Source organism: Chiloscyllium punctatum, chromosome 6 (genome assembly GCF_047496795.1).
Source record: "Chiloscyllium punctatum isolate Juve2018m chromosome 6, sChiPun1.3, whole genome shotgun sequence".
NCBI classification, from domain to species: Eukaryota; Metazoa; Chordata; class Chondrichthyes; order Orectolobiformes; family Hemiscylliidae; genus Chiloscyllium; species Chiloscyllium punctatum.
This window is the reverse complement of record NC_092744.1, coordinates 83,589,880-83,602,065: the sequence shown is the minus strand read 5'-3', so window position 1 is coordinate 83,602,065 and position 12,186 is coordinate 83,589,880. Positions and strand designations below refer to the sequence as shown.

The following is a 12,186-nucleotide window of genomic DNA, read 5'->3' as shown; positions in this document are numbered from 1 at the left end:
TGAGGATCAGAATTTGGAAATTAAACCATCTGTGACCTGGGATATGGGTGTTGTGAATGATTCGCAGTGCAACTTGGGAGACGGGCAGTAGAGTTTTAAATGAACACAAATTTTAGGATTCTGTTATGGGCGGCCAGCCAGTCGAACATTTTAAAGAGAGGAATTTGTATTACACAGCTTACATCTTGAATGGTTTGGGATAACTCAAAAATGTTGGTTAGTAGAGATTTGTTTTCAAATGAAAAGCATGCAATACCTCTATTTCTCTATAGTGTCGTACGGCACAGAAACAGACCCATTATCCTCTTGACTACAGAAGCTTCTTGACCAGTGTACTATATACATTGCTTGGCTGTTGGAACATATAATCATACGCGCTGACTTGTCTGTATTAGTGAAGTTTGCATTTTTAATGGGGGAGATTAGACAATCCAGTTGGTGGAACATTCTGGTATGGTACCAGGTAATTTGACATTTAGGTTTGGTTGAGGAATATTAGTGGCAAATGTGCTGAGGCCACCTGATGTTACGGAGGTGGAGTTAAGTGTTGGTGATGGTAAGTATCGAATCAGAAGCTCAACACAGACTTTAATAGAACCCTGAGGATTTGTCACAGTATGGGTTGGCCTGGAACAATGGTTGGAAACAACAGTGAGCGAACAGTGTTAGTGGCAGGGTCAGAAAGCCAAGGAATTCTGCCTAATCCAGAGACTGAATGTTGACCAGTTGTGGTTATGTTAGAAGGTTGTAGGTTTCAGTCCCACTCAAAGCAGGAGTGCAAAGTCTAGAGAATGCTCACGACACTCATAAGAAAATGCTGGACCATCTGAAGTGCTATCTTTTAAATGCAAAACCAAGGCCTTGTCTATGCGATGTTGGACATAAACAATCTGTGTTAATTTAAAGCCGTGGACAATGGTTTCTCTTTCTCACTCCAGCACCAGTGTCCTGTAAGAAGCATTTAGCTTGCAATAACATGTCTAGAGCTGCTAACCCTGTCATTATCACATTTTCGGATTCTACTTACACCAAAATTGAAGGTGTAGTTTACAGCGAAGAGGGTCACCTCAGATTGCAACAGGATCTTGACCAGATGGGCCAATGGGCTGAGAAGTGGCAGATGGAGTTTAATTCCGATAAATGCGAGGTGCTGCATTTTGAGAAAGCTAATCTTTGCAGGACTTATACACTTAATGGTAAGGTCCTAGGGAGTGTTGCTGAACAAAGAGACCTTGGAGTGCAGGTTCATAGCTCCTTGAAAGTGGAGTCGCAGGTAGATAGGGTAGTGAGGAAGGCGTTTGGTATGCTTTCCTTTATTGGTCAGGGTATTGAGTACAGGAGTTGGGAGGTCATGTTGCGGCTGTACAGGACATTGGTTAGGCCACTGTTGGAATATTGCATGCAATTCTGGTCTCCTTCCTATTGGAAACTTGAAAGGGTTCAGAAAAGATTTACAAGGATCTTGCCAGGGTTGGAGGATTTGAGCTGTAGGGAGAGGCTGAACAGGCTGGGCCTGTTTTCCCTGGAGCGTCGGAGGCTGTGGGGTGACCTGCTAGAGGTCTATAAAATTATGAGGGGCATGGATAGGGTAAATAGACAAAGTCTTTTCCCTGGGGTGGGGGAGTCCAGAACTAGAGGACATAGGTTTAGGGTGAGATGGGAAAGATATAAAAGAGATCTAAGGGGCATCTTTTTCACACAGCAGGTGATAGGTGTATGGAATGAGCTGCCAGAGGAAGTGGTGGAGGCTGGTATAATTGCAACATTTAAGAGGCATTTGGATGGGTATATGAATAGGAAGGGTTTGGAGGGATATGGGCCAGGTGCTGGCAAGTGGGACTAGATTGGGTTGGGATATCTGGACGGGTTGGACCAAAGGGTCTGTTTCCATGCTGTACATCTCTGACTCTTCTGTATGTTTATTGGCAGCCACATTCCCACTTTACATCAGTGACTCCAGTTGCAAAGAAAGAATTTGTAGTACCTGCTTTTGGGAACATTGTAGATAGAGACATAGAAACGGAAGTGTTTGGATGATGTTGCTGAGAGGGCCACAGGTAATTGAAGAGGGAGTATTTGCACACTCCGTTGTGAATTGATCAGATACATCGTGTTCTGCTTCCACCAATGGCCAAGGGCCTGCTGCCACAGCTCACTTTACAAAATACTGCACGCTGGAGACAGGGAATGGTGCTGTTATTACACCGACAGAAAATTAGACAGTAATCACTGTTGTATGGATGGTGTAACAAAAACTTTACGGTTCAAATGATGAGCACTTCCCCAAAATGTCAAATGTTCCTGAGCTTGGCGTGTGTAGGATTTGCAAGTCTGATATTACTTATCTGTGCCTGTTTCTCAGCAGTGGTGCTAGCAGATGGAGCCACCATAGTAGCGAATCCTATCAGCACTTTCAGTGCAACGCCTGCTGTGACCACAGTGATCCAGACCCACACTCAGAGCAGCAGTACGACTGCACCAGCACAGGGATCGTCTCCGCGACCCAGCATTCTACGCAAGAAGCCTGCCTGTGACGGGTGAGAGTTTTTAAAATGCTGGTTGTACTTTGTCAGCTCAATGGGCACAGAGATAACAGGGGAATTGTGATTTGAAGTTTTTCTACAGCCTAACTATCAGTTGCTCAGGGACATGTAGTGAATTCTGACTATTATGCATTGAACACCATCTTTCTGTAATGTCAGTACATTTTAGGAGATGAGAGAAAAAATAAATCTGATAAATCACCCAATCCAAGTATAGAAACCTCCTTGAGGATCCAGGGGGTGGGGATTTTATGGTTGCTGGTCTCAATACAGCAACTGAACTGACATTCCCAATGTTGGAAATGCTGTTCAGTCTCAAATAATCCCATCCATATGCTGTCTATACCTCACACATCTGAAAACAGTTCACTTGCAGCAGACTTCCAGAGCCACAACCAATAAATAAGCTTCCTCTAGCCAAAACAAACTTAACTAAGTACCATTGTTAGAATTTTATGCAGGTTGGTTGATGTAATTGTTTTGAAAAGATTTTTATCTGACTTGTTAGGCAGATCAGTTGTCCTGAAAGTGATGCCTATGAAATTTGGCTTAGTGCACAGACACACACTTGATCCAGATACGTCCGAGCCAATGATTTTGTTCAGGTTTTTACACACCTGATCTGGTTGCCTGGAGTCTGATGTTCTACTGAGGACCTCTGACCTTCGGTATGTTTGTTCAGCTGGACCTGAGTTGAAATGCCACTAAATCGCGACTGTATTTCTAATCACTGCTTTATTATCAGGGCCTCTAGTATACGTTGTGTTGCCTAAAATAACCGAGCTATGATCTTGCTCACCAAGATATTGAAACTTTTTTGTGTTCCTTTTTTTATTGCAGCTTGGCTGTCCGGAAAAGCCTCATTCCTCCACAGCCAACAGAGACTACAAGCCCTCGACTAGATGGCACGATGCGAACTGCATCGGGATCCCCACGACCAGTTGGGTAAGTACTCTTTGGGTGTGCATTTTTTTTTTGTTCCTCAAGCTCTTGCATCTTGTACAGAAAATGTTGTAAATACTCACCAGGTCTGACAGTATCAGTGGAGAGAGAGAGAAACAGTTATTGTTTTATTTAGGTCATTGACAGCTTAGATTCTGCCAGAGCTGCTGAGTATTTGTAGCATAACTTAAAAATCTTCGCTGCAATGTTTGAGAGACAAGTATCTGAAGAATCCTATATCATAACAGGTCACCTCATAATAAGTACCCTGAGGATTCTCTGCATAGTCAAAATCCTTTAGCCTAAGAAAATCTCCTGGTTTGGTTACTGCTAGTGTTTTGCTTGTTCTTGGTAGATAATTCCGAGCTGGTCCCAGTCCCTGGATTCAGAAAAAAAGTCATTGTTTCCAATTGTCAGATGGCAGAGCAGGCTCGAGAGTCTGAATGGCTTACTGCTATTAATTCTTATGTTCCTATGATTGCTAGGCAGCATGCTCTTCTGAAAGGCATGTACATCTGCAGCTCTTCTGATTTGTGATGTAACCATGATTGAATAGTCCATTAGCATTCCTGGTCAAGACTTGGCAACAGGAAAGAGCATGAACCTTATAAATGACCCAATCCAAGTATCAAAACCTTCTTGATGATCCCGGAGGAGGGATTTTGTTTTTACACTGGTAACAGTCGACGTATTAGGTTTGTCCAGTTGGTCAAGACTTGGGTGGTTTTGACAGTTACCAATGTCTCCCGAGTTCAGCAAGGAGATCAAAGCTTTCAAAATCAGGTTAGAAACTGGTGAAAGGGAAAGATTGAATCGACAGAACAAAAAACTGAAAGAATTGCAGATGCTGAAAATCTGAACTGTTCTGAAAAAGGGTCACTGAACCTGAAATGTTAACTCTGATTTCTCTCCACAGATACTGCCAGACCTACTGAGATTTTCCAGCAATTTCTGTTTTTGATTAGAGTCGATACTTAATTATAGATTTTCTGCTGGTAACGCCTTGACTTTGAGGCAATGTTTAGGTAAAACCTGGAGCTATGATTGAAGTACTTCAGCACAATGTAGAGAAATGACTTAAGTGATAGACATGGTTAAACAGTCTGATTGAAGAAGCTGGTTTTATCTTGCTCAATTACCAGATCCTGAGGGGCTACCAAATGTGCAAATTAGGGGCAGGCACAGGCTGCAGGCACCTTGAGCTTGCTCCACCATTCAGTAAGGTTATAAGGCTTGACCATTTCTGTGTGTTTTCAATAGGATTTGTTGCCATATTCTAGTGAGAGGATTCACTACATAAAATGAGGTTAATGAATGTGGGGTATAAATTTCAATCCATAGAGTGCTGACTGAATGCAAGCAGATCTTGCACACCAATGTTTGACATGCAAGTAAGAGACTAGATCATCAGCATTCCTGATAAATAGAAAATAAATTAGCATTAATTTTACAACCTCAGAGCACATTTGAAGCACTTTACAGATAATTTAAGTCCTTGGAATGCCTTGGTAATGTAAGAAGTACAGCAGGAGAAAATGAGGACTGCAGATCAGAGCTGAAAATGTGTTGCTGGAAAAGCGCAGCAGGTCAGGCAGCATCCAAGGAGCAGGAGGATCGACGTTTCGGGCACAAGCCCTTCTGGAAGAGAGCTTCTTCTAGAAGGGCTTATGCCCGAAACGTCGATCCTCCTGGTCCTTGGATGCTGCCTGACCTGCTGCGCTTTTCCAGCAACACATTTTCACCTAAGAAGTACAGCAGCCAATTTGTGCACAGCAAGCTCCCACAACTAGCAATTTGGCCAGATGTTCTGGTTCAGTCATGTTGATTGAGGAATAAGTATTGGTTAGGACACTGGGCAAAACTCCTCTGGTTGTCTTTGACACTATGGGATGTTTTATGTCCCTCTTAAAGGGCATGTGGGGTCCTGGTTTATCCAAATGACTCCAAAACACTTGCTCAGTATTGCCCTGGTCTGTCAGCCTAGATTTATATGCTCAGGTTTTTGTAATGTGGGTTTAAATCCACATTCCTCTGACTCAGTGTTTCTCTGACCGTAAGTGCCATTAGTGACCCACTGTATCCTTCCTGGATGAGAGGCAGTTGATGTTCCTTTTGCAATGTTTTAACCTCATTCACTTGTTTTTTTCTGCACCTTTTCAGTTCCAAATCCAAACCAGAAATCCACGTTTCCATGACTGCGCCAGTGGCTGTTGCCATGGAGGCGGTCAGCAGCCAGAGTTTGGAGCAAATGCCTGTGCTGGGACAGCCAAATTCCCAGCAGCCTCAGCCTCCAATCCCAACCCTCATTGCAGCAGCAGCCCCTCATGCTCAACCGACTGCGTTGTCAACTGTTACAGCGGCTGTCTCAGCCACACCTTCAAGCTCAGTCTCCATGGCCACAGTGGTAGCTCCTCCGTCACAGCCGGTCGCCATTTCTGTTCCTGTCTCCATGAGCTCAGCATTACCAGATTCTAAAATCAAACAAGAGACTGAGCTTGTGGACTCTCTGCAGCCAGTGTCTGGTAAGTAAGTTGGTGGAAGGAGTTCTCCTCCTCGTGGGTAATGGTTCACGTTCAGTCAAATACTTGCTAGAAAAGGCATTTGAACAGTTGACGAGTGTGTTGAATTCTCTTCCTGTCTGACTATTTCATGCATTAATGCTTTTTATCTGGAGTATAGGTGGGTGGGGTGAGACACCTTAAAGTAGCTGAAAGGTCAGTATTCTGTGGTCTGCCAGGAAGCATCAAGGGTCAGGAAAGTGTCAAGAAAGGTTATGCTTCTTGTGAAAGTCTTGAGTTGTTTACGCTTGCCACTGATTTGTCTTTTCAGACTTGCAGAAGGACTCTTGAACACACAGATGCAATACTCTGCATCTGTTGAGGAAGAATTAGTGAATTATTAGACCTTGAGAAAGGAAGTGGTAGAGGAGAAGAGTGTATTGTGGTGCAGTTGAATTCCAATAGTCCATTTCTGCGGGCCATGCCATTGTGTGAAACTGTTGAATAAAGGACCGGTGTATTCCCATGGGAGTGAGCAGCCAGCTCCCCCATTTAAGCGAAAGGTTTCGCACTAGTGAATTTTTTGACATTTTAGAATGGGGTAGCCAGGACCCTCGGAAAGACTGCTTGGATTCTGTATTTTGTTTGCTTTTATTTGGCGTGTGGTAAATGCTCATATTGTTGTCTTTTTATTTTGGAGATATCTGTTCATCTTTCCTTTGTTTCCCTCTCTGTCCCTCACTGTTTCACCAATCTTCCTCCTCTATCTCTAATCCCAGTTACAGTCTCGTCCTCACAGCCCATGTCAGTGAGCTCGGCTGCTCTGACTCCAATGGTAAACAACCTTGGTCTTCCTGGTAATGAGCTGCTGCCTGGTGCATCCCCTCGGAAGAAACCCCGCAAACAGCAGCACGTCATCTCCACAGAAGAGAGTGAAATGATGGAAACAAACAGCACAGATGAAGAAAAGAACAGCAGTAGCAAGCCGATTCTCCTCAAAGCAGAGAAAAGGAAATCGCCTCCCAAAGAATATATAGGTAAAACAGTTCTATACCTGAAAGAGGAATGGGAAAGGGCTGGTGTCTGTAGCCAGAGAGAAATGGGGGAGGTGCAGATTGGGGCTGGTCTTTGTGCCCTGGAGTTGGGGGGTGGTGTTAGTGGGTCTGGTCTCTTTGCCCTGCCCTTGTGTTTGCATTCCTGACGATGAAGTTTGTCCTTGTTAATTTGGTTTGTTTTCACATCCATAAAAATAAACAGGCAAATGGTTTACTTGAAGGGTTATTCAAGTCACTTATTAAAGTTACACAGAGCCGTCAAAAGCTTTTTTTGGTCATAGCGTGTGATCCATTCACAGCTAAACTATAAAATCTCCTTGGTGGTTTTCCACTCCTGTGTGTTTGAGGACAGTTCAGTACTTAGGGTAGTAAATATCAGGGCCTGGTTATCAGCAGTGTGAAAGTTCAGTCGATCAAGGTGATTTGACACCTTATGATTCTTTGGTGCCTTCAGTTCTAGTGCAGCTTAATCTGTACACCACTGTGTGTCTAATTTCACCTTTGTGTCCACTGTATTGTCATATCAGGTGTAGAGTCTGTGACCCACCTGCTTTGGGAAGTTGGTGAGGAAGGTTTTCCAGGTATCGGGTTGCAGTATTGTTATCCACCCTTTTGTAACCCCCTCACTCCAACTTGATCTTCTGTTGCAGATGAAGAGGGTGTGAGGTATGTTCCTGTTCGCCCTCGACCCCCAGTTACATTGCTTCGTCATTACAGGAACCCTTGGAAGGCAGCATACCATCATTTCCAGAGATACAGTGATGTGAAAGTCAAAGGTCAGTTTTATTTTGCATTTCTGTTGTGTCTGACTGAAGGAACCCATACGAATAGTGAATGTTTCCAAAAGGAAAGACATCCTGTTTGGAACAGAGTTCATCAAGCTGTTTAACATTGTTGTGTTCTAGTAACATATCTTAAAACAGGTCATTTCCTTAATGTACATGTACACAGTTGTATGTTTAGTCTGTATTTATCATATAATATGCCTGTTAAATAAAACTGTTTGCAATAGAAACTTTCTTTTAATAAAGGATTATTGGGCGTTAGCATTGCTGTCTAAACCAGCATTTATTAGTTGTCATGAATTGCCCAGAGGGCAGTTAAGAGTCCGGCACATTGTTGTAGGTCTGGAGTTACATATAGGGCGAATCAAGTAAGAATAGCAGATTTCCTTCCTTGACGGACATTAGTGAACTAAATGGATTTTTATGGCTATTAACAGTAACTACATGATCATTAGGCCATTTATTTCCAGATTTTTATTGTGTTCATATCCGTCATCTGCCATGCCAGCATTCGGACCCATATCCCAAAAGCATGAGCCCGGGTGTTGTGAATGCCATTAGCATTATGTCACTGCCTCCTCCAACTATTGGGCCCTACTAAATGCCAATTAGAACTTCATTATTGTATTGCGATGACCTTCTACTGCACTTAGTACTTATTACTTGACTCCACAGTTTTTTCACTGTAAAGAAGGCTGGGCACTAAATGCTGGTCTAGCCAGCAAAGCTCACATTCCATAGTTGTTGTTAATTGATTTTGATGATTTTTTTATTTGAAGGATACTTATCAGTTGACATTTGACATTTTACATTGAATGGTAGTAGCAAAATTTTAATGTCTAGTTGACAGGCTCTGAAACATCATGTGATCTATCATACAGTAACCGTTCCACAAATCTTTGTATTCTGCATATGGCAAGAGCCATAAATCTTGGGTAAATATCCAGTTATTCAGGGTTTTAGTGATGCTGATAGCTGTAGGGAGAGCTGTCTGCCAGAATAAGTATTACCAAGGTATCTTGAAAATACGTCAGAACCACTAAAATAAGCCAACTTGGCTTAATATTTCATAACACATGATACACTTGCAGTGATGCAGCACCCTCAGGATTTCACTGGTCTGTCAGCTTGGATAAGCAGTCCTTATTTAAACACTCCGCCTTCTGCTTGAGAGCACCAAGTGAGCTAAACCCAAGGAGCATGACTGGCTATTACTTTCAAGTAATGTGTGTATCCTTTCAGGCAAAGTAAAATAATGCCGAAATGACCCACTTTCTTTCAAGTTTACTTTGTTTAGATCAGCTAAATTGGGGGGAGAAAAGACCAGGTCAGAAGTCTGCTTCTGCTTTAGATTTTACAGGATTTGAGGGGTGGAGACTGTTAGACATATCACTGTGGCAGAGTTTGGCTTTGAATCTAGCCTTAAATAATCTGGAAGATTTCACTTCCAATAGCAAAAACCAAAATAAGTTCAGGAAATCTGCCTTTCCTTCCAGTTTGACCTTGCTGTCTAGTAATCTTGACTGGTGCCTTTTCTCACCTGTCCTCTCTGTTTAATGGCAGAGGAGAAGAAGCCCACATTGCAGGAGATAGCCAATCAGAAAGGAATTGTCTGCAAGGCCCAGGGTTGGAAAGTGCATCTCTGCGCTGCACAACTCATGCAGCTGGTAAGTGAAGCCAGGGAGGGGAGGTGTAGTTTGCGAGAGGGCGGTGGAAATCACGGTAGTGGGTAGTCAATATGATGTCTTTTGTGAGACAGTCACATACAATCAGCAATATCAGCTCTTTTCTTCAAAAGCCTTGGCTGCATTTTGTCACAGAAATACCAGCAGTGGTGTTCACCCACTGACCTATGAAGCAGAAATTGGGACTGTGTGAACATGTCCTGCAGGTCACCCTTGCCTACCAGAAAATGCCAAAATGGATATTTCAAAACTGCCTCAGGTTTGCAGAAAATTGTTTATTTCCAGGTGAGCAATGAAAATGTCCTGTTTCAACTCGGTCCTTTCAAAACAAAAATAAATGAAGTGTTCTGGAACTTGATGGAACTTTATAGATAACTGTCCAACTTGAAAGTAATTTGCGCTAGCTTTACCACTTATGGTTTAATTAACTTGATATTTATTCAGTTCAGGACTTTTTGTTTGGGTTGGCTTGTGCGTAGGAGCAGCCTGAAATCACTGTGACTAGAAGGGATGGCATTTCTGGGTCTTTCATTTCAAGTTGGAAATCTAGCTTCCAATGTATTGCAGCAGTACTTGCTGTGTATCAGTTCCAAGGGGAGAAGTTGCATTTTATAATGGTCCTTCTGGTGTCGATTGGTCACCTAGCAATTGAGGTGTTTAAGGAGATGGATTCGGGTTATGTGGTTACCAGATACTCTCTCATTTGCAGTATATCAGCCTCTTGCATCACTCTTTTATAACAAAGGATCCATTGTGTTGTGACTTAGCTAAATCTAAACTTTCCAATGATGCTTTACAGAATTGTTTTTACATTTAATTGTCAACAGTGATCTTTTGTTACCGTTCACCAGCTGTAATGCTGCAAGATACATTGTGCACCATTATTTTTGTGCAGCTCTTGTGATGCTCTGTTCAGGCTGATCCTGCAAGTAATCAGTAACCACAAAAGCTAGTGACTGATAGTTGCAAGTTTGACCACAAACCAACTTATGGGTATGTTTGATAGATGTTTTCTTTCCAAAACTCTTGTAACTCTCAAAAGGCCATTGGTATTTTTGATTGACAGTTTCAGCCTTTATATATGGCTATTTGCAATTCAGAATAACAGGCACCTTCTTTGATTTCAAATTCTGTCAGTTGTATGAATGTGGCTTCCTCAGTTACTGCTACTGATGTGAAGCTGCTATTAGTATTTCAGTGGTTCCGAAGTGGTGCCACTGCTAAATATATTACATTGCCATGAAAGCTGTTATCTTATGTAGGCAACATTCATCTGTATAAATAAAGAGTCAGCACATACTCTACCTAAAGCATTTTTGGTTGTTTTGCTCCAGTATCTTATACATATATTGGTAACAGTGAAATTCCTCGTGTCCAAAAACAGCTATTAATTCATCAAACCTGTGTGATAGTCACGTGATTGAAAACTTCAGAAGTCAGGCTATGCCATCCTCTAATCTTCTATGACCTTGCACTTGTGCTGTCAGTACTCTCCCATAAATGCTACAGAGTTGAGAACAAGCTCTCACTCCCTTTCCCAGGGCTAGTGTTGCCTAGTCACAGCTTTGAATGACTCTTTTTGACTGCTGAAACTTGGAATTACTCTGGTTTCCATTTGGCTGCCTTGGGCGTACAACCATGTTATGATCAGGGTATTTCCAACAATGACTTCTCTTCCAATTCTATTGCCTCTAGAACTGAACACACACTGACCCCAGCTAAATTACTATCTTACACAGTTGAATGTAGCTACTTTTCTCTTGTACTCTATACCCCTATTAATAAAGTCTAAGATACTGTATGCATTAATTGCTTCCTCAATTTGACTTGCCTTGTTTGATTTATGCACATGTACATACGGAATCCTTTGGGTTCTGTATCCCCTTTAGAATTGTACTATTTATAATGCCTTCATGTTCCTAGATTTTGAAATGTGCCCTGTACACATCCAATGCTAGTTAGTTCTTGCTGTCCTCTCCCAAAAACATTCATTAGAGTCCTAGAGATGTACAGCACGGAAACAGACCTTTCAGTCCCACTTGTCCTCGCTGACCAGATATCCCAACCCAATCTGGTCCCACCTGATAGTACCTGGCCCATATCCCTCCAAACCTTTCCTATTCGTATACGCATCCAAATGCCTTTTAAATGTTGCAGTTGTACTGGCCTCCACCACTTCCTCTGGCAGCTCATTCCATACACGCACCACTGTCTGTGTGAAAATGTTGCCCCTTACATCTCTTTTATATCTTTCACCCTAAACCTATGCCCTCTAGTTCTGGACCCAGGGAAAAGACCTTGTCTATTTACCTTATCCATTCTCCTCCTGATTTTATAAACCTCTGTAAGGTCACCTCTCAGCATCCGATGCTCCAGGGAAAACAGCCTCAGCCTGTTCAGCCTCTCTCTGTAGCTCAAATCCTCCAACCCTGGCAACGTCCTTGTAAATCTTTTCTGAACCCTTTCAAGTTCCACAACATCTTTCTGATAGGAAGGAGACCAGAATTGCACGCAATATTCCAACAATGGCCTAACCGATGTCCTGTACAGCTGCAACATGACCTCCCAACTCCTGTACTCAATACTCTGACCAATAAAGGAAAGCATACCAAACACCACCTTCACTATCCTATCGACCTGCGACTCTACTTTCAAGGAGCTATGAACCTGCACTCCAA

General features: G+C 42.6%; 1 protein-coding gene across 4 annotated transcripts in view; it reads left to right on the top strand.

Moving 5' to 3' along the window:
• The window catches only part of LOC140479149 (histone deacetylase complex subunit SAP130-like), a 56,165-nt gene that overhangs the window by 32,137 nt on the left and 11,842 nt on the right, over positions 1-12,186 (top strand). For 3 of the 4 annotated variants that reach the window (XM_072573109.1, XM_072573108.1, XM_072573110.1), the window contains exons 14-19: positions 2,363-2,537; positions 3,384-3,488; positions 5,646-6,007; positions 6,763-7,020; positions 7,689-7,814; positions 9,387-9,490. In XM_072573109.1, coding sequence (XP_072429210.1) covers positions 2,363-2,537; positions 3,384-3,488; positions 5,646-6,007; positions 6,763-7,020; positions 7,689-7,814; positions 9,387-9,490 — 1,130 coding nt within the window. The remainder of the gene's footprint in view (positions 1-2,362; positions 2,538-3,383; positions 3,489-5,645; positions 6,008-6,762; positions 7,021-7,688; positions 7,815-9,386; positions 9,491-12,186) is intronic. The other variant, XM_072573111.1, reaches the window with a different exon arrangement.